Consider the following 23,019-nt stretch of genomic DNA (forward strand, 5'->3'; position numbering starts at 1 on the left):
CATTCTTTTAATTTGCTTTTATTTATTTTATTACTTGTTAGGCCAAACTCTCTCCCATATTTGTTCATTAGCTGATTACCTTTTCAGTGAACTTTTAGGGCCTTTATCTTAGTCACTCTTCAGCAAGTAAATAAATATATTGTTCTTTATGTATACTATAACTGAAATTTTTCTCCATTTTATTTGCCTTTTTATAAACATGCATAAGATTATTACGTATTCAAAACTATAGCAGTTTTTCTTGATAATTTCTTTTATTCCTTCTAATTTTAAAGAGTCCTTCCCCAATTCCAGAGGTCAAATAAAATTAATTTTTCCACATGCTTTCAATTTTATAATTAGAGTTCACTTATGGCTCATAAATTGAAATCTGCATGAGATTTTTTTTCTAAATAGTAACATATACTTCTAATCACTCATTTCTACACCATCTTAAATAATCAATCATAAGATCTCTTGACATCAAAAAATATGTTTTTTAATGAGATACCTAAATAAACAGATACCGATCTCCATCTAAATACCCTTAATTTCATAGTCCTCTCAGGATGGAACCAAAATATGGCCCTATACCAACTTTAAAAAGGTGTTGATCCCTACATTTAACATTTGATAAAGGTGACATTTCAACCAGTGAGGACAAGTCGGACTCTTCGACAGTGTTGAGACGCATAGGCAGTCATTCGGAAAATAAGCTGGATCCAAACTGGATCATTGGGAAAGACCCTGACCCTGGGAAAGACTGACGGGAGGAGAAGGGGATGACAGAGGAGGACATGGTTGGATGGCATAACCGACTCAATGGACATGAGTTTGAGCAAGCTCTGGAGGTTGGTGATGGACAGAGAAGCCTGGTGTGCTGCAGTCCATGGGGTCACAAAGAGTCGGACATGACTGAGTGACTGTATTGAACTGTAACTGGATCATAAATTATAATGTGAAAAAATGGGACCCCAAAATTTCAAGAAAGAAAAAGTGGGACAAATTCTTTAAAACCCCAAAGTGAAACACAAATAAGTGTACATATTAATAACATGCTATCCTATGTATATTTATATTTGCTTTGCATATACTAAAGAAACTCTGGAAGCCTACAAAAAAGAGACTTTTCACTGAATACATTTTAATCCTTTTTGGGATTTAAAACATGTGACTGCATTATCCACTCGGAAAAATCTTAAAGGTTTCAATGGTCATCACACTGAAAGACTGAGAGCCTCAGAAATATTTCACACAAGAAACAGCAGGATCTATAGACACCACAAATGGTATTGTCTATGGTTTTACCCAGATTTAATAGACCCTCAGCAATTAATGTTTCTATGAAGGCTGTACCAAAATATGAGTTTTAGACTTAAGAGCAGATAAGAACTACTGTCACATGACTTAGACAATTTCAACATCTCATGGCGTCCAAGAAGATTGCTCCCTACAATGTCTTGTGTTTAATTTCTAGCTAAATATCTCAGTAGTTACTGTATTAGGTCTCTCTGCTCTAGTAAAAAAGGAAGACAGTTTTCTTTATGGTGATGACAGTCATCCTGTGTCTGTTGAAAAGGAGTCTCAAAAATGAGCTAATCTCCTAGCTAACTACTATAGGAAGCAGCAGCTTAGCACTGATTATACCATAAATAAGATTGTGTCTGGCAGGTGTTCACCTCTGAATAAATGGTTATTCTTTTAAAAAATAAAGTAAGACCAGTAAAACAATCCCTGAAGTAATTAGGGGAACATTTGCAGAAACAGCTTCAGAATGCAGTTCTTAATAAATTTAAATGTTCTACAAAAACTACATGAAGGTCTTTTTCTGGATTACCGCTAAACATTCTCAGGCTAATGTCTTATCCAAGTTATACAGAGCAGAGCTGCAGGATCTCAACCAAGTCAATGTACAAGTATATGCTTGAGAAAATACAATGTCTAGGTAATTTTTTTAACTCCGAGAAATGTTATCAACTCTACTTAAAGGTCCCCCACAACGAAGTTTATGTGGTTCTCAGCCAAGCACTTGCCAAATATTCACAAGTCTCACACTATTTGCAATGTAACATCCTCAATTTGCTCTTCACTCAAAACCCTTCAATATCTTGTTTTAAAGGCTCCCTAAAATTATAAATACCCACAAACCTTTGCAGAGCTAACAAGAATTCTTCATCAACAACCCTCCTAATGACTATAGTTTCCTTAACAGACACACAGGGGCAAACTATTAACATATTTTTAAAGTGAAACAATAAAGGAAATTTTTATTTCTCAAATCCTTCCTTTTTTAAAAACAACCTCATAAATATTCAGTTTTAAATAATTAGGATCATACAATATATGCTACTACTCTGTACTTTCCACATTTAACAACATATCATGAACATCTTTCTATGTAAATACAGATGGAGCCATCTATCTATTTTTTCCTTTTAAATGATTTATTTTCATTCCTTTGTGAGATATACCGTAATTGAACCAACTCCTCAGAAATATATATTTGGGTTGCTTCCAATAATTCACTGTTATAATAATGCATTAGGGGCACTATTCTTGTCCACGTATTTTTATCTACTTATATATGCATAATTCCTTAGGAAAATTTCCTAAAAGTGAAATACTGGATCAAAAGTTGTGAACATTTACAATGCTGCTACTGTGGTACAGACTATACAAATTGGCACCGACACATTTGCACTTTCTTGATTATTGCTAGGCAACACATATTTTCATTAATTATGCCTTGACCATCTGTATTTCTTCCTTTGGGACTTGCCTTTCCATGTAGTAAAAAAGAATTTTAACCCTAAAAATGTGTTTTATAGTTTTATCACTCATAGTGAATAAATTATAAGACCAAAGGTTGCTTATATAGAATTTGTTCCCTATTTTATAATATGAAGCTTAGCACCCTGAATGTTTAGTGACAAACCCTTCATACCTGTAAATCTGTGTACTCTGGAGTGTCCCCCACTAAAATGCATGTCTATCTGGAATCTCAGAATGTGATCTCATTTAAAAAATAGAGGCTTTACAGATGTGATAAGCTGAGATCATACTGGATGAAAGTGGGACCTAAATTCAAAGACCAGTGTCCTTGTAAGAAGAGAGAACACAGAGAAGGTGGCCAGTGACCACAGAGGCAGAGAGTAGAGTGATGAAACTAAAAGCCAAGTTATTCCAAGGACTGCCAGCAACCAAGAGGACAGGACAGCTTCCCCTCAAGAGCCTCCAGGAAGAGCCTCACCTGACAACATCCTGATTTCGGAATTCTGGTCTCCTGAACTGTTAGCGGATGAATTTCTTAAGAAATCTAGTTTATGGCGTTTTTTTACAGCAGTTCCTAGGAAACTAACATAAAATATATACCCAAGGGTGATAGAAAATTTCAAAAGTCAAGGTTACAGAACTTTAAAAAGCTCTTCCTGTTTCCTAGAATAACATGATGAAAATTAATTTTAAAACAGAATATTCTGAAATATTTAGATGTTGAATAATATGGAGGAATGTCATGTTTATATATTATGTATGTTACTCGCAAGGAGATCCAATATGTCCATCCTAAAGGAGACCAGTCCTGGGTGTTCACTGGAAGGACTGATGCTGAGGCTGAAACTCCAATACTTTGGCCACCTCGTGCGAAGAGCTGACTCACTGGAAAAGACCCTGATGTTGGAAGGGATTGGGGGCAGGAGGAGAAGGGGATGACAGAGGATGAGATGGCTGGATGGCATCACCAACTCGATGGACATGAGTTTGGGTGAACTCCGGGAGTCGGTGATGGACAGGGAGGCCTGGCATGCTGCAATTCATGGGGTTGCAAAGTCAGACACGACTGAGCAACTGAACTGAACTGAACTGATGCCCAATAACCTGAAACCACCCTAAAGCAAGACCAAACGTATGAGGAGTCACTTCCACCCATCCTCTCTTAAACATCGTCAGTTAAGATTTCACTGGATAGCTTCCCTACCAGTGATGAATATACCAGAGCTCAGATTTGGTAAAGGCATGTCTAATAATGGAGCGTTAAAATCCTAAAGAACACCTTACCTACAAACTCAACTTTCTCACCTACTCAACTCAGAGAATTCACTCACAACTGCTTTTGTTTCAGCACCAGTGTTGCCTAAGCAGATTTCTCTCCAAAGACAGGCCCCAACCTTGGGTTTCCGAACTGCCAACCTACAGGCTGTGAAAGTTTCCCCTTCAGGAAAGCTGCCAACCACATGAAATGTCACACAGGTGGCAAACAGAAGGTAAAGGTAAGCCTTTCAGACTCAAATTTTTTTTACAATAATAAGACCAGCTGGAATGTAAATCTTAAGCTGAATGAGCATATTAACTTTCTTGAATCCACTGAGTTACATAAATTGAAAATTATGCATTTTATGTTTAATACGAAGTAATAAAAAACTGCCACTTCACAAGACAAGTTCTAGTAACTAAGCAGTGTAAATGCTCTAGGTGACTTGCCCAGTACGGCAGAACTTCCGTTCTAGCACACTACAGCTTTGAGCAAGGATCTGGATGTGGATCTCTGCCCCACCACCTACTAGCTGAGTACTCTGAGCAAGTTATGTAACTTTTCTAAGCCGGTTTCTTCACTTGTAAGATAAAGGAAAAAATATCAGTTCCATGGAATTACTGGGAACATTAAGTATAAAAGTAACTAGCACAGGGGTGGTGCTTAGTTGCTCTAGTTGTGTCTAACTCTTTGCGACCCCGTCGACTGCAGCCTGCTAGTCCTTGGGATTCTCCAGGCAAGAATACTGGAGTGGACTGCCATTTCCTACTCCACATAGTGCTGCTGCTATGGTCTGAATGTCCGTGTCCTTCCAAAACCCACATGTTGAAATTCTAACCCCAAAGGTGACAGTATCAGTAGGCGGGGCCTTTGGGAAGTGATCAGGTCGTGGGAGTGAAGCCAGGTGGGATCAGTGCTCCTATGAAAGAGATCCTACCATGCTCTCCAGCCCATTCCCCCCAAAAGGATACAACCAGAAGTTTTAAGGCCAGAAAGACAACCTCACCGGATCATGCTGGCACTCAGATCTGGGAAATCCAGCCTCCAGAACTATGAGAAATTAATTTCTATTTTTTATAAACTACCCAGTCTATGGTATTTTGTCACAGCAGCCTGGAGAGACTGACAAATGGCCTCTAAAATTGGCAGCTATTATTATTTCAATTTTACTAAGAACCTAAGAAGCTCAAATGGGCTTCCCTGGTGGCTCAGTGATAAAGAATCCACCTGCCAATGCAGGAGACGTGGGTTCAATCTCAGGGGGTCAGAAATATCCCCTAGAGAAGGAAATGACCACCCTCTCCAGTATTCTTGCTGGGAAATCCCCTGAACAGAAGAGTCTGGTGGGCTACAGTCCATGGGGTTGCAAAAATAGTCAGACTGGACTTAGTGACTGAATAACAAAAAAAGAAGCTCAGATTAATTTATAAACAAAAGTGCTTGGTTAAACCCATGTGTAAACTGAAGACTAGCCATTAAATGACCCAAGGTTTTAGTGAGGAAGGATCAAAAATAAGACAATGGAACCCAAGAGTCCCACCTCTGATTCCTCTAAGCTACTGTCAGGTTAGCACTCCCTGATAGTAACTCATGACCCAGCATCAAGTTTGCTATAATCACAAATAAGATGAAAACAGTAGCCACGCCATGCATCATACCACCTTTGCTTGGGACTTTAGTTTTACTTCATAAAAATGAGCTGACTAATGTTAAGTCTTCCTTTATCTAGCATTTTTATCTCTTGTAAACTAGGAATCACAACATCATTCTTAGAAAGATCATTAATGGGTACTACCACAACCATTTCAGATGGAGAAACTAAGATAATGTAATTCTGATGGTCACACTAAGGCAGGAAGAAAAAACTGAACTAGACTCTAAACACTATCCTTTCTAAAAGAACACAGTATTTCTGTCAAGGGCTTGCTATTCACAACCGATATTTTCTGGTCACTCTTTTTAATTCCAAAGATAAAAATCACATGTATAAATAACATCATTTGCAACACACCTTTCAATTTGCCATCAAAGTCAGGGCTTGTGGCCACCTGGAGTCCCGGATGTGGTAGCAGAAAACAGGAGACGCTGGAGAAACATGAATGGATGTGATTCCGGACATTCTGAATTTCTTCATGCTGGTGTTCTTTTACCTGCCAATAGAGGCCAACAATTTACAAACGACCACATGTTTCTCCTAACCAGCACTCACTCGTATAGGACAAAGGGAAGAAGACTTTCTGACTCTAAAAGATCACAGTGGCCCAGGTGCTGTCCAATAAGAAAACTCAGAACCCTGAGAAGCAATAAATGCATAAATTTGATTAACTATGGCTTGGCTCTTAGAGCTATCAAAGAACAGGTACTAAAGAGTTTTCTTAAAAGAGTATTGCACAAGACTTAGGAAGAATAAGGAAAGATTTGTGGGCATGAAGGACAAGGAAAGGCTTGTGGGCATGAACCAGTGAGCAGTAATTGACAAAGGACCCCTGTGTTTTAATTTTGGAAAACAGGCTAAGCCTGTTTGTATCCACACCAGAAACCAAAAGCACATATAGACTCACATGTGAATTGTGAAATGGAAATTGCAATCAAAGCTTGGGTTTTTGCCTGGGGTTTTTCTCTCCAATCCCTGTGAGTTATATACACGGGTTCTTTAACCTTACCATGAATAATATCAGTTTGTGCTAATTAATATTCCTAAGTATTTAACACACAATGTAATTTTCCATAATCTGCTTTAAATACAGTGGTGGAGAGTGGTTTAGTCGCTAGGTCGTGTCTGACTCCTGTGACCCCACGGATTGTAGCCAGCCAGACTCCTCTGTCCATGGGTTTTCCCAGGCAAGAATACTGGAATAGGTTGACATTTCTTTGTCCAGAGGATCTTCCTGATCCAGGAATTGAACCCAGGTCTCCTGCATTGCAGGCAGATTTTTACCAACTGAGCTAAGAGGAAATCCCTTTAAATACTTTGCTAAAGTATTAAAATATTTTAATATTTTAATACCTTAAATATTTAAAGTAAAGTATTTAAATATTTGCTAAAGGCAAATGAGAAAGTTATCACTACTTTTAGGTAATTCCTCAGAAGACTGTATTTCTATTTACCTGTAGACGCTTTTCCAAAAATGACATTCCTCCCTGTAATCCATAGTTGTATTCATAAGGGAAACTCCAGTCTCGAACCAGGAACATCAGTGTCTATTTAGAAAAAGAGCAGAACGCATCATAAAACTGCATAAATGCATGTTCAAAATAACCACTGAAACACTTCGCAAAATGCCACCTTCTTCAACAGGGGCAAGAGAATGTGCTAAAGGAATTATCTACCCAATCCTACCCTGTAATGTCTTAGAAACTCTATAAAGACTAGAAGGACATGTATAAGCCATTTGTGAGGTCAGTATATCCTATCTGATATTTTTGTCCTCATGGGTTAAGAGGAAGAGATTGATGAAAATAGACTGATGAGAAAATGCTACATTCAAGGGTCTGCTCAAAAGGCAAGTATGAAGAATATGGTGAAGGACAAGAAAAAAAAGAGCACTAGCTAATCATAAAATGAGATCTGTTAATGTCAGACAGGAAAAAAAAAACTAAAATAAAAAATAATGCTTAGAGATCCTTTAATCTTACTGAGGTTACTGTGCATTCTCATCCTCATAAAGCAATTAGCTAAAGCTGGGGTCAGCAAAGGTTTTCTGTAAAGGGCCAGAGAGTAAATATTTCAGACTGTTGTAGCAAAAAGCATCCATGGACAATACAAATAAGTGTAGCTAAGTTCCAATAAAGCCTTCACTATGGCCAACTGACATTTAAATTTCAGATCATTTCCACATACCATGAAATATTATTCCTCTTTTGATTTTTTTTCAACCATTTACAAATGTAAAAAAAAAACCATTCCTAACTCCCAGGTCATATAAAAACAGGCAGCTGGCTGTATTTGGCCTATGGCTTATAGTTTGCCCATCTATGAACTAAAACAAAGATGTGACTTATATTTACAGTTAACAGCCTACCTGGAAGGGTTTTTGGAAAATTTCATCCATCGCCAGACGACCATATTCTGTGAAGAGCTTTAAAAAAGAAGAGTTATGGTTTGTAAGGCAATATTACATAAAATATTTTAATGGCTATTCTTTAGCAAATAATTCTTTTAACAGACTGAATACTACTTATATGAGACCAAAATTCTACACTCCCACAGGAGTCACAAATCTTAAAATAATCTAGACTATTTCTCTCTCAGAAATTCCTCATTCCAATTCATTAGCAAACCCAAAATCCAACCATGTGCAACTTCCACATGGCTTAGAATATTGCGATAGCTTCTCACTGTGTCAGCCCCACAGACTCTGCTCAATACAGTGGCCACGGTGGCTCTGTTATACAGAAGGTTAGTCAGACCACATGATGCCTCTGCTCAAAACCCTTCAACCTCACTGTGCATAAAAGCCAGACCCTACAGTGTGATCTGGCCACATTGGCCCTCCTTGATGTTCCTCAAACTTGCTGCATGCACTGCCATCCTAGGGCCTTTGTTCTGATGCCTCCTTCTGCCTGCAATGTCCTTCCCCCCAAACACCTGAACAGCTACAACCCTCCTTCAGGCATTTACTCCAATGACTCCTTCCTAATGAAGGCTCCCATGGCCATCTACCTAAAAACATTACACCTCTCCACCCAGTATTTCCTGTCCCATGTCCTTTCAAATTTTTCTCCTCACTTGTCTATCTAACACACTATACCTTTACTTATCTTGATTAGTATCTGTCTTCACTACTAGCATTTAAAGTCCATGAGGGCAGGGACGCTCTGTGCACTATGGGACCTCCAGCACCGAGGACAGCATGTACCAGACCTGTAGGATGCACGCTGTTCGAATGACCCAATGAAGGAATTCTTTAAAGTTAGGGTTTACACATTTACCTCTATTTCTTCATGAAGCTGCACCAAAAAGTATAGCAAAATGAAGTGCAAAAGTTATAAACTCACAGGACAGAGAGGAAGAGAAAGGGTATGAAAAAGAAGAGTTGTCACAAACACTCTGGAAGGAGAACAAGAACTGTCTTGGGTTTTGGCTTTCTCCACCCCTCTAAGAATAAGAGATCTATGAGGCAGGGGCCAAAAAGTAACAAGCAGAGTCTCTCAGCAGAATCCCTGAAAGGCTCAGAAATTAAAGCACCAGTTACCCTGAAACAGGAGGTGAGGGAGGATGACTGATGACTGACATTTCCTGATGACTAAGGAAATGGGTAGAAGTCTTTATATATATTACATACACATATGACTTCCAGCTTCCCCAACTGTGAGATGACACATTTCTACGTTTTAAGCCACCCAGGTTGTGGCACTCTGTGAGGTGTGTGCAGTAGTCCTGACACATCACTCATGCCCAGTCATTTCTGCACCCTCCCACTGACTGGACTACAAAATCCATCAAGAATCAAGTCTACCTCACACACTAGTGCATCTGCAGCACTTGGTCCACTGCCTCACACTAATTGCTGTTGCTGTTGTTTAGTTGCTCAGTCAAGTCCGACTCTCTGCGACCCCATAGACTGTGGCCTGCCAGGCTCCTCTGTCTGTGGGATTTCCCAGGCAAGAATATTGGACTGGGTTGCCATTTCCTTCTCCAGGGGATCTTCCTGACCCAGGGATCGAACTCACGTCTCCTACACTGGCAGGTGGATTCTTTCCCACCGATCTACCAGGGAAGCCCTCACACAAATTAGGTATTCCAAAAAATGTGTGAAAGAAAGGAGCTTAGAAAGGGGTCAGTTTCAGGTGAAAAGGTATCAAAGTCAAGTTTTGATGGATACGTATCACAGAGCAACAGCTCTCAACCACTGAATGATGGCACTGGTGTAGAACCAGTGTAGAACCACCAATTATGAAGTACAAGTAACTGGTAATAGTAACATCAAGAGCCAAAATTTTGGAATTATTTTTTTTAAGGAATATAAATTAAAACTAATTCAAGGTAATCTCTATAATAAATGACACCCCCAAGACTCTCACATTCTGATATATTTCCTGGATGTCAGTGGGAAGAGTAGAATTTGAGAAGCATGCCAGACTGCATCCAACTCTGGGATACCCAATGAAGAGGATTTTACAGGAAACATGTGTAAGAACTGCTGCTATGGAGAGAGGACAATGACTAATAACAGTAACAGGTTTAATAGGTAACAGATAGCACATATTAAGCACATACTGTTTTCCAGGCAATGACGCTATGCCTTTTATGAATACTAGTTTATTTAGCCTCACTTGAATTACTGCAGTAGGTTCATAAGCAGTCTCACTGAATGCATCGTTGCACCTCTAAAAATATACTCTAAACACAACAGTCACCATGATCCTTTTATCACATGTCAAGCAATATCCTCTGATCAAAACCTGGCTCCCATCTCATGCAGAGGAAAAGCCCAAGTCCTTACAAAGCAGGGCATCACTGGAAGCTGAGCGCCCGCCTCTCTCACGTCATCACTCACCATTCTCCTACTCATCCTCCAGCCTCACCCACTGGCCTCCATGCTGTGCCTGGACCCACCAAGGACACTCCACATCAAGGTCTGTTTTCCCGCTGTTTCCTTCCCTGCATCACTTTCCCCCCAAAATATCTGCAGGATTTACCCTCTCACTTTTTTCGGTCCCCTGCTTAACTCAATAAGAGCATCCCTGACCACTCCAATCATAGATGCACAGAGTGAAGGACTACCATGAGCCCACACCTTCCTCCACATTTCAATCTTTTGCTGAAACTACTCAGTTGTAAAATGCACCTTGGCCTTAAAACTTTTAAATTACATTATTAACATTTTTATGAGGAATACATACCTGCAGCTGTTGAAGATCATCTTCTTGAATGTTCTGGGACAAATTATAAATCTAGAAAACAAAAATTCAGATTGATACTACTCTACTCTACTTCATAAATCTGGCAGGTGGATTTCTACGTTTTAAGCCACCCAGGTGGCTTAAATACCAAGTAAGTCTAAAGCAGTGACCAGAAGCTTGTACAGTTAAAGGTCTGCATATAAAAATACGAGGTCTGTTTAAACAGTAATATTATCTGTCTTTTTGGAGAACTATGCATATAAGGTTGAAATAGCATAATTCTTCCTTTATAGTTTAAAATACAGTTTTCTTACTTTTTTATACCAAAAAAGTAAGAAATTTTCCCATATAATGCAATTGATTTAACTTCAATTTCCATTTTTCAGACTTTTCCTGGAATATACTATATTATGACCAAAGTGGGAAAATATTAGTAATTTAGGCTGCTTCTTGAGCTTGTAAGAGCTTCACTGATACCCGTAGTATAAAAAAAACATTACTTATACTTATCACCATAGGAATTCTGATAACAGAACAATAGCTGAAACTTGATGTGTCCTCTTTATCCTATTTCTTCTACAAAATGTTTTCCTAGTCAAGTGGTTTTACCTGCACAGAGCTAGTCATGGTGCTCAGAGCGAAGATGGTTGCACAGTCTTTCACTGTGGACTGGCTGTCAAATGCCCCCTGGGTGTCCATCAGAACAACTGCAACCTATAAAACACACACACACACACAGAATAGGTTCAAGTGAGAAGGGGGAAGCACATGCTCGCAGGTTCTATCAGAAAAGCACAATTACAGCTAACCCTTGAACAACATGGGTGTGAACCACATGGGTCCACTTACATGCAGATTTTTTTCAATAAAGGTAAGTATTTAGATGCCTTGGTTTTTTCTGATCAAAGAACTTTGCCGGAAAAGATTATCTGCTCTGACAGACAGTACAGAACAGAGGTGTTTACAGAGCAATATGAAAAGAGAGGAAAATTACCCTAATAATTAAGACAGCCAAATGTTGAAGCCAATTAGCTCACTTTTCAAGCCAGTCCTGTGGATGTTTTTGTTGTTGAAAAACAAATTTAAAATATTGACTTAGTTTAAACTCAGGCATTATTCAATAAAAATAAAATATATGGCCTTGTTGGCATTCCCCTGCAAAGCTGAATACTTCTCTTTAAGTTATAGGATTTTCTGGTCATTTGACAAAAGAAAAACCAACATTTATTTCAATCTGTACGAAAGAAACCACACCACAGATGCCAAATGAAAGCAACAGAATCAAAGCCATCGTTCACTCTGTGTAACTAGGTCTCATGAAGCCTCATTCTTTCCAAAAAGAACTTAATGACACAGTCCTACCTTAAAAGTGAGATTTATGTAAAAATGTTAAAAAAAAAAAAAAAAAGATGCAGTACCTACCATCCTTGCATAACTTCCGATAATTGAAAAGATATCTGCACTCCCACATTCACTGCAGCATTATTCACAATAACCAAGGTACAGAAACAGGCTAAATGTTGTTTGACTGACGAATGGATAAACAAAAAGGAGTACATATCCATACACTGGATTATTTTACCATGGAAATGAGTCAAGTCTCAATACATATGTTACATCATGGTAGGGCCTTGAGGGCACTGGGCTGGCTGGAAGAGGTCATACAAAATACCCATATTTTATATGATTCCATTTGTATGAAACAGCAAACATGGAAAAGGAAAGGAGATCGGGTGTGGCCAGGGGCTGGAAGAAGAGGGAAATGGGACGTGACTGAGTTTCTTTTGGGGGGTGATAAAAATGTTCTAGCATTACATGGTAATACTTGCACAGTCTTATAAGTGTACTAAAAATACCTGAATTACACACTTTGAAAGGATGAATTTTATTGTAGGCAAATTATCTCTCAATGAAAAAGAAAATCATAACATCTGCTAATAAGAAAAATGAGGCTAACTAGAGGGAAAAAGAAGAAATACTAAAGAGAAGCTCTTTGAGGAGTGGGAGTCCTATGTACACTTAAAGTACTGGATATTTGGAGGGAAATGGTATTCATATATCATGTAGTGGAACAATAAAATGCTCTAACGACCTTCAAGAACAGTTTGGCAACAGTGAGAAATAGAGGAAATGGGTATTCTCAGACCCAGTAATTTTACTTTTAAGAGACTTTCCAATGTTTTTCACTAGAACCCACGGTAAGAAATATATTTTATATTACAATCAAATATGCACATGCATTAAGCTGAAATTTAATTTTTATCTGCACTATATATACTCTAATACTTCCTAGTTCTTATTTTTAAAAAACTGGTCATAACAGTCAAAGTTCAATGCATTAGACAGGGCACTCAAAGCTGGTGCACTGGGACAACCCAGAGGGATGGGATGGGGAAGAGAGAGGTGGGAGGGGGGCCCGGGATGGGGGACACATGTACACCCGTGTACATGAATACCCGTGTTCAAAATTCTCCAAGCCAGGTTTCAACAGTATGTGAACTGTGACTTCCAGATGTTCAAGCTGGTTTTAGAAAAGGCAGAGGAACCAGGGATGAAATTGCCAACATCAGCTGGATCATGGAAAAAGTAAGAGAGTTCCAGAAAAACATCTATTTCTGCTTTACTGACTATGCCAAAGCCTTTGACTGTGTGGATCACAACAAACTGTGGAAAATTCTTAGCGATGTGAACACCAGACCATCTGACCTGCCTCTTGAGAAATCTGTATGCAGGTCAGGAAGCAACAGTTAGAACTGGACATGGAACAACAGACTGGTTCCAAATAGGAAAAGGAATACGTCAAGGCTGCATATTGTCACCCTGCTTATTTAACTTATATGCAGAGTACATCATGAGAAACGCTGGACTGGAAGAAACACAAGCTGGAATCAAGATTGCTGGGAGAAATATCAATAACCTCAGATATGCAGATGACACCACCCTTATGGCAGAAAGCGAAGAAGAACTAAAGAGTGTCTTGATAAAAGTGAAAGAGGAGAGTGAAAAAGTTGGCTTAAAGCTCAACATTCAGAAAACGAAGATCATGGCATCTGGTCTCATCACTTCATGGGAAATAGATGGGGAAACAGTGAAACAGTGACAGACTTTATTTTGGGGGGCTCCAAAATCACTGCAGATGGTGACTGCAGCCATGAAATTAAAAGACGCTTGCTCCTTGGAAGAAAAGTTATGACCAACGTAGACAGCATGTTAAAAAGCAGAGACATTACTTTGCCAACAAAGGTCTGTCTCATCAAGGCTATGGTTTTTCCAGTAGTCATGTATAGATGTGAGAGTTGGACTATAAAGAAAGCTGAGTGCCAAAGAATTGATGCTTTTGAACTGTGGTGTTGGAGAAGACTCTTGAGAGTCCCTTGGACTGCAAGAAGATCTAACCAGTCCATCCTAAAGGAGATCAGCCCTGAATATTCATTGGAAGGACTGATGTTAAAGCTGAAACTCTAAAACTTTGGCCACCTGATGCAAAGAACTGACTCACCTGAAAAGATCCTGATGCTGGGAAAGACTGGGAAAGATGCTGGGAAGGCAGGAGAAGGGGACGACAGAGGGTAAGATGGCTGGATGGCATCACCGACTCAATGGACATGAGTTTGAGTAAATTCCGGGAGTTGGTGATGGACAGGGAGGCCTGGTGTGCTGCTGTCCATGGGGTTGTAAGAGTTGGACACGACTGACCGACTGAACTGAACTGTACACCCATGGCTGATTTATATCAATGTATGGCAAAACCACCACAATATTGTAAAGCAATTAGCCTCCAATTAAAATTAATTAATTTAAAAAAATAAAATGAATAATTAATCTGAAAAAACGAAACTGGTCGTAAGCAATAAATTGATTTCTCTACACTTTATTGGGTCATGGACACAGTTCAAAAAACTGTGGCCTGGAGACATGCTTGCACACTACTCGCAAAAACATTTTTCGGGTTGTTCACTATAGCAGGGATTACAAAATGAAAAAAAAAGAAACAATCTAAATGCCCACCAATAGGGAAATAGGTAAATAAAATACGACATATTCATCTGATGACTACTGTCCCTGGTGGCTCAGACAATAAGGAATCTGCCTGAGGAGAAGGCAATAACAACCCACTCCAGTGTTCTTGCCTGGAGAATCCGAGGGACGGGGGAGCCTGGTGGGCTGCCATCTATGGGGTCACACAGAGTTGGAAATGACTGAAGTGACTTAGCAGCAGCAGCAGCAGGAGTGGGATTGGTGGACAACTCTCTTTTTAGTTTTTTGAGAACTGTTTATAATGTTCTGTATAGGGGCTGTACCAGTTTATATTCCCACAACAGTGTGGGTGTCTTCCCTTTTCTCTCCACCCTCTCCAGCATTCGTTATTTCCAGAATTTTTAATGATGGCCATTCTGACCAGTGTGAGGTGGTACCAAGTGTAGTTCTGATTTACATTTCTCAGAGCCATCTATTTTTAACCAGTTTCGTTTGTACTCTCTTGGTGGTTATTTTCCTATTTAAAATATACTTGTATTGCTGTTTCTTGATTTATCAAATTTAGAAATTATTTCTTCATGCTCTAAATTCAAGAAAGCATTGTTGACACCTGTCTTTTCCTCCCTTTATAATTTTTTGAATAATTATAAAACCCTTTTACTTCCTCTGTTGCTTAACTCTGTTACTTTAATATAAACAACTATTTCCTACTCATCAGGTTCTCTTTTTGTGTGTGTATCAATATTCCTTTTCATACCTTTTTTCTTCCAGTTTTCTTGAGATATAATTGACAGATAGCACTACATAAGCTTAAGGTTTATACCATAATGATTTGACTTACATCATGAAATGTTTATTACAATAAGTTTAGGGAATATCAATCAACTTCACATAGATACTAAATTAAAGAAATTTTTTTCCTTGTGGTGAGAACTCTTAGGATTTACTCTCTTAACAGCTTTCATATATAACATACAGTATGTTAATTATATTATGTTGTACATTAATTACATCCCTTGTGCTTATTTATCTTATAAACAGACGTTTGTACCTTTTGACTGAATACATCTAATTCTCCCCATCTTTCATCACTAGCCTCTGGTAGCCACAAAACTCTCTTTTTCTATGAGTTTGTTTATTGGTTAGTTTGTTTTTAAAGTATAACTGACCTATGCCATTGTCTTAGTTTGTGGTACATAGTGATTCGATTTTTTCTGTATGTTCAAAAAAATCGCCATGCTAAGTCCAGTTTTCATCTGTCACCATACAAAGATTATATTGACTATCTTCTCTATAATGTATATGTCATGCCCATTACTCATTTATTTTGTATCTGGAAGTTTGTACCTTAATCTCCCTCACCTATTTTTTTCCTCCTCCAACTTCAATCCCCTCTAGCAACCATCTGCTTGCTCTCCAGATCTAGAACTCATTTTCATTTTGTTACATTTGTTCACTTGTTTCAATTTTTAGATTCCACATATAAGCAAAATTGTGCAGAATTTGAAAAAAAAAAAAAAAAGAATCTGTCTGAATTCAGGAGACTCGGGGTTCAATCTCTGGGTTGGAAAGATCCCCTGGAGAAGGAAATGGCAACCTACTCTGGTACTGTGGTCTGGAGAATCACATGGACAGAGGAGCCTGGTGGGCTACAGTCCAGGGGGTCACAATGAGTCAGACATGACTGAGCAACTAACACTTTATGAAACAGAGGCAAAACACTGGGCATCAGGTAACAAAGGATAATGATCCTTGAGAGAAAGGAAACAGATGAGGTCAGCCCTGCAGGTGACACAGCTAACTGGCTAAGGAGGGGGAACCCAGGCAGAGCCAACAGAGTCCCAGAGTTGAGAAAATACAGCTGAGAGTCAGGGAGACCAAGGCAAAGGGACTCTTAGGCAGAGCGCCTGAGAGGAGAGGGCTACAGAGGCAAAGAACACCATGGATCGCAGAGTCCCCATCAAGTGTTCAGCTGAGTCTCGACAAGCTCATGTGAATAAGGAAATTACCTGATGCTGGAGAAAGAGCCATTCAAAAGGCTTAGAGGGAAGATTACCCACTGCTCACAGTGGGGCAAGAATAGCACCTCTTCCCTCCAGTCAGACTACAAAAGCCCTGTAATTCTAAAGTCTTGCCTTAGTAGTAAAGAACAAATAGCTCTAGATTAAATACAGCTGTCTCATTTAACAAACCCTAAAATTCAAAAGCAAGACCAAAAAGAATCCATCAGCTTCCAAATTTCTTAAATGCATCCTACATAACAAGCTAAGTATTTTATGGGAATTCAAAACTATCCAGCATTCAACTAGTTAAAATTCACACTAGTTAAAATTCTGGCATCCAACCAAAAGTTTGCAGGCATGCAAAGATATGACTCAAATGAGCACGCAAAGATACCACCCAAATGAGAAAAAATCACTGTCACAGACATAAAACTAACAGAAAATGACTCTAAAACAGTATTCTGTATACCTGTACTTCACACATTCAAAAAGTTAAGTGCCATAAAAAACATTTTTAAAAAAAGACCTAAAATAAACTGAAGATGAAAATCTCAATGTCTGAAATGAAAAATACACTAGATGAGGGACATCTCTGATGGTCCAGTGGGTAAGACTCCATACTCCCAATGCAGGGGGCCTGGGTTCAATCCGTGGTCAGAGAACTAGACACCACATGTATGCCGCAACTAAGAAGCCCCCTTGCCATGACAAAGATCCTGTGAGCCACAATTAAGACTCAGTACAGGTTCCATATAGGAAAAGGAGTACGTCAAGGCTGTATGTTGTCACCCTGCTTTATTTAACTTATATGCAGAGTACATCATGAGAAACGCTGGGCTGGAAGAAACACAAGCTGGAATCAAGATTGCCGGGAGAAATATCAATAACCTCAGATATGCAGATGACACCACCCTTATGGCAGAAAGTGAAGAGGAACTAAAAAGCCTCTGGATGAAGGTCAAAGAGGAGAGTGAAAAAGTTGGCTTAAAACTCAACATTCAGAAAACTAAGATCATGGCATCTGGTCCCATCACTTCATGGGAAACAGATGGGGAAACTGTGGAAACAGTGTCAGACTTTATTTTTGGGGGCTCCAAAATCACTGCAGATGGTGACTGCAGCCATGAAATTAAAAGATGCTTATTCCTTGGAAGAAAAGTTATGACCAACCTAGATAGCATATTCAAAAGCAGAGACATTACTTTGCCAACAAAGGTCAGTCTAGTCAAGGCTATGGTTTTTCCAGTGGTCATGTATGGATGTGAGAGCTGGACTGTGAAGAAGGCTGAGCGCCAAAGAATTGATGCTTTTGAACTGGGTGTTGGAGAAGACTCTTGAGAAACCCTTGGACTGCAAGGAGATCCAACCAGTCCATTCTGAAGGAGATCAGCCCTGGGATTTCTTTGGAAGGAATGATGCTAAAGGTGAAACTCCAGTACTTTGGCCACCTCATGCGAAGAGCTGACTCATTGGAAAAGACTCTGATGCTGGAGGGAATTGGGGGCAGGAGGAGAAGGGGATGACAGAGGATGAGATGGCTGGATGGCATTACTGACTCGATGGACGTGAGTCTGAGTGAACTCTGGGAGTTGGTGATGGACAGGGAGGCCTGGCATGTTGCGATTCATGGGGTCGCAAAGAGTCGGACACGACTGAGCAACTGAACTGAACTGAACTGACAGTGAAAATAAATAATAAAGAAAAAATGTTTAAAGAAAAAAATACACCAGATGGGATTAACAACAGATTTAAAAGACTCGTGAACTAGAAGACTTAGCAACAGAAACTATCTGAAAGGAAACAGAGAAATAAAATTTTTTAAGTGAATGGAGCACCAGTGAGCTATGGGACAGCTTCAAGCAGCCTGGCATGCATGTAATAGGGACAAAACAATATTTGGAGAAGCAATGGCCCCCCAAATGTTTGAATTTTATAAAAATTATAAGCCTGCAGATTCAAAAAGCTCAAAAAAATTCAAACACAAGAAACATAAATACACAAAGACATGTCATAATCAAATTCCTAAAAAAAAAAAAAAAAAATGATAAAGAAAAAAAATTTTAAAGCAACCAGACAAAAAAAGACACATTAAACACAGAGACAAACAAAAATAAGTATAACAATAGATTTCTCAGCAGAAACAATGTCAGCAAAAAGGCAGGGGACTGACATCTCTGAAGCCCTGAAAGATAAAACTCCCATCGTAGAATTCTATACCCAGCATAACTATTTTCAAAACAAAGGTGAAATACTTTTCAGACACAGAACAAAAGCTCAAAGAATTCCGCAACAGAAGAGTAGCACTACAAGAACTATTTAAGGAAGTCCTTCAAGCAGGAGGAAAAAATGAACACAAAAAATAGATAGAAATCTGGACACAGAAATCTGGACTTCAAAGTAAAGTACAGTTAATGGTAACTGCATGTGTAAGTACATGGCTTTTTTCTTATTATTTAAATATCTTTAAAAGATAACTGAATATTTAAACATAAATAAAAATAAAAACAATGTTGTTATAGTAAAATATATGACAAAAGCACAAAACTTGGGAGGGGAGAAATGGAATATCAATTGTATCTTAATAAAGCTGTTTAAAAAATTAAAGAATGGATAAAATAATATCTAAAGATCCTTCCAAGCTAAAGTTTCTAACCTTATATTTCAAAAAATCCTCATTCTCCTCCAGTCTCTTCCTACCCACCTCCTCGCCCCCACAGCTTACGGGATCTTAGTACTCTGACCAGGAATCAAACATGTACACTTGGCAGTGATCAGAACCCCAGTCACTGGACTGCCAGGGAATTCTCTACATTCTCTTCCTTGAAAAAAAAAAAGTGCAAAAATCTCCCTATTTTGCTACACATTTTTTTGTATGCATATCTAAGCATTTAAAAAAAAATTAGAGGGTTTTCTAATATACCTTTCTTCTGAAACTTTACTAAAACAGAAACAAAATATTTAAAGAAATAATAAGGAAATTCATAAAACAGAAGCTGTGGAAACAGTGATCAAGAGTCATGCATCAATTCTGCATCTCTCAAAATATTTAATAACTTAACATCAAGGAAAAGGCTGAAACTGAACAACGTGAAGGGGAGATAGGAAATCTCAAGCCTTGGAAAGACAAAAAATGAGAGGCACAAACAACCATGGAAAGATGCTTTAGGGTGAGACTAAAAACAGAAGGAAGGGTTAAAGTCTATTTAAGAAACAGTCGTAACCCCAGATTCTCTCTTTCCACTGGAGCAGACATATACCTTGCCCCAGCTGACCCTTACAAAGAAATCTGGGAGCTGCTCTACAACTGAAAATTATGAGGCTCGTGAGAGGAGCCGCTGACAGCCGGAGGGGTGGGTGGAGTGAACGCTGACAGAAGTAGGAGCGTAAAGGAACTTCTGAACAGTTGAGAGCATTCGCGTCTGGGAGTGAAAATGAGCAGACGGAGGGCTAGGTCATCTCAGAAGCCTTCTGCTACCACTGACCTTTTAAACTGCATTCGTGCATTATTTTTAAATCTTGAACTCATATCATTTTGATAAAAATCATTTTAACTGGATTATCTGAAAATTACATTAAAGTTTTTATTTCACTGTATTTGGTAGCTTGTAAGTCTTTTTCTTCCTTACCTTCTTTCCACCTGGCTTCTCCACAGTGAAAACCTCACTCCAGATCTGAATTCCGGTGGTTTCTGGGTCAGAGCCCCCTCGCCATGAAAACCCTGTCAACGGTTCTTCTGGGTCACCTAACCAGTTTGAATGGCCACCTTCCTTCTATAGGAGAAATAAGAAATTTCCATTAAAACTTATTCAAGTAACTTTGCACATCAAGGATTAACTCATGAGGTGAGTTTGCTCTTCTGGACACAAAAGTCTCCACTTTCTAATTTGAAATAAAATAACTCTACCTCACCTGGAAATATAAGTAGCGTAGCATGAAGTCCAGAAAGAAGGACTTGCCCTTTCGGAAGGCACCAGCCACCGACACCACCACCACATCGAGCTCTCGGATGTGGTCCTGTAAGAGGATGCTGGCCAAGGCTTTCTCTTCTAGCTCAAAGGAATGTTGGTCTTTCTGAACCAAAACAACCTGCACTGGACCAGGCTTTCCACTCTCCATAGCATCACCTATGTTGTTATAGAGATTAAAAAAAAAAGTTTCAAATATATGTATCTTTAGCATGGAAGAGTAAAAACTTTTTAAACAGAGCACAAAAGCACCCAACCATAAAAGAAAAGAAAAAAGACAAATTAATTAGACTTCATTAACATTAAGAATTTTGTTCATTAAAAGACATCATTAAGGGAGTAAAAATGCAAGTTACAGGCTAAAAGAAAATATTGTAACACCTAACTCCAAAGGACTCATATCCAGAATCATTATAGAAATCCCAAAGAAAAAGACAACTATTCCATCTTTAACAAGAGTAATAAGCAAAAGATTATGAACAGGCATTTCATTTAAAAAGGATATCCAAATGGTCAATAATCGTATGAAAAGTTTCTATACCATTACTTAACAAAGAAATGTAAATCCAAACCGCACGGAGATACCACTGCTTGCCCGTCAGAATGGTGCAAGTGTAATTCTCAGACACTCTGATGGGGATGGAACCACTCTGAAAAACTGCTGGGCAGGATCTACTAAAACTAAACGTAACTATGACCCAGCCAACTCCACTCCTAGGTATATACCTACGAGAAATAAATGTGTAGATCCATCAAAAAACATATACGCAAGAATGTTCACATGAGCTTCATTCAAAATGGTCCCAAACTGAAAATAAACCAAAAGTCCACCAAGAGTAGAAAGGGTACCTGCCACGGCCAAGCCTTTCACATACATCATTTTACTTAATCCTTAGAACTCTACGAAGTAAATAATACGGCTCCATTTTAAAAATAAAGAAACTAAGGCCTACGAAAGTTAAGTAACAGGTCCCAAGTCCTGGAGAAAACTTGAAAAGATCTGTAGGTCACTATGCTTTGCAGATCACTCTTAAAAACCTAGTCAAGGTTTTAGAGGCAAGCAATTCTTTAGCTCAAAATTAACACTAACTCGTAGTTTCTCTTCTAGAGTTAAAAGCACAAAGATATTCTTTGAAATTCAGAGCCACTTAGCTATGTGGATTTACGGAAAGTTTACAAAAAAAAAAAAAAACAAAGCAGCAGTGGAATCTATGAAACGAAGCAAAGCACCACTTCCTGTACTAAAGGAGAGGTTCTCAAGCAGTTAAAAGGACACCTGTTGCTGTTGTTTAGTTGCTAAGTCACATCCCATTCTCTGTGACCCCATGGATTAGATGGAATTCTCCTGGAGTGGATTGCCATTTCCTTGTCTAGGAGACCTTCCCAACCCAGGGATCAAACCCATGTTTCCTGCATTAGCAAGCAGATTCTAATAATTGGGTATTTAATGAATATTAGGAAATTATGAATGAGTAAGGCAATGCCAAAGAATGCTCAAACTACTGCACAATTGCACTCATCTCACACGCAAGTAAAGTAATGCTCAAAATTCTCCAAGCCAGGCTTCAGCAATACATGAACCGTGAACTTCCAGATGTTCAAGCTGGTTTTAGAAAAGGCAGAGGAACCAGAGATCAAATTGCCAACATCTGCTGGATCATCAAAAAACCAAGAGAGTTCCAGAAACACATCTATTTCTGCTTTATTAACTATGCCAAAGCCTTTGACTGTGTGGATCACAATAAACTATGGAAAATTCTGAAAGAGATGGGAATACCAACCACCTGACCTGCTTCTTGAGAAACCTGTATGCAGGTCAGGAAGCAACAGTTAGAACTGGACATGGAACAACAGACTGGTTCCAAATAGGAAAAAGAATACGTCAAGGCTGCATATTGTCACCCTGCTTATCTAACTTATATGCAGAGTACATCATGAGAAACGCTGGACTGGAAGAAACACAAGCTGGAATCAAGACTGCTGGGAGAAATATCAATAACCTCAGATATGCAGATGACACCACCCTTATGGCAGAAAGTGAAGAGGAACTAAAAAGCCTCTGGATGAAAGTAAAGAGGAGAGTGAAAAAGTTGGCTTAAAGCTCAACATTCAGAAAACGAAGATCATGGCATCTGGTCCCATCACTTCATGGGAAATAGATGGGGAAACAGTGGAAACAGTGTCAGACTTTATTTTGGGGGGCTCCAAAATCACTGCA

At 38.9% G+C, this 23,019-nt stretch overlaps 1 protein-coding gene across 2 annotated transcripts in view; it reads right to left on the reverse strand.

Annotated features, from left to right (window-relative positions):
• Positions 1-23,019, reverse strand: part of ATL3 (atlastin GTPase 3) — a 41,865-nt gene that overhangs the window by 7,928 nt on the left and 10,918 nt on the right. For both annotated transcript variants that reach the window (XM_010837966.1, XM_010837965.1), the window contains exons 2-8: positions 20,746-20,960; positions 20,463-20,606; positions 11,465-11,569; positions 10,856-10,906; positions 8,032-8,088; positions 7,118-7,210; positions 6,021-6,159 (exon numbers count right to left, since the gene is read on the reverse strand). In XM_010837966.1, the coding sequence (XP_010836268.1) occupies positions 6,021-6,159; positions 7,118-7,210; positions 8,032-8,088; positions 10,856-10,906; positions 11,465-11,569; positions 20,463-20,606; positions 20,746-20,952 (796 nt within the window). In that variant the 5' untranslated portion in view covers positions 20,953-20,960. The remainder of the gene's footprint in view (positions 1-6,020; positions 6,160-7,117; positions 7,211-8,031; positions 8,089-10,855; positions 10,907-11,464; positions 11,570-20,462; positions 20,607-20,745; positions 20,961-23,019) is intronic.

Source organism: Bison bison, unplaced genomic scaffold (genome assembly GCF_000754665.1).
Source record: "Bison bison bison isolate TAMUID 2011002044 unplaced genomic scaffold, Bison_UMD1.0 scf7180017864089, whole genome shotgun sequence".
NCBI classification, from domain to species: Eukaryota; Metazoa; Chordata; class Mammalia; order Artiodactyla; family Bovidae; genus Bison; species Bison bison.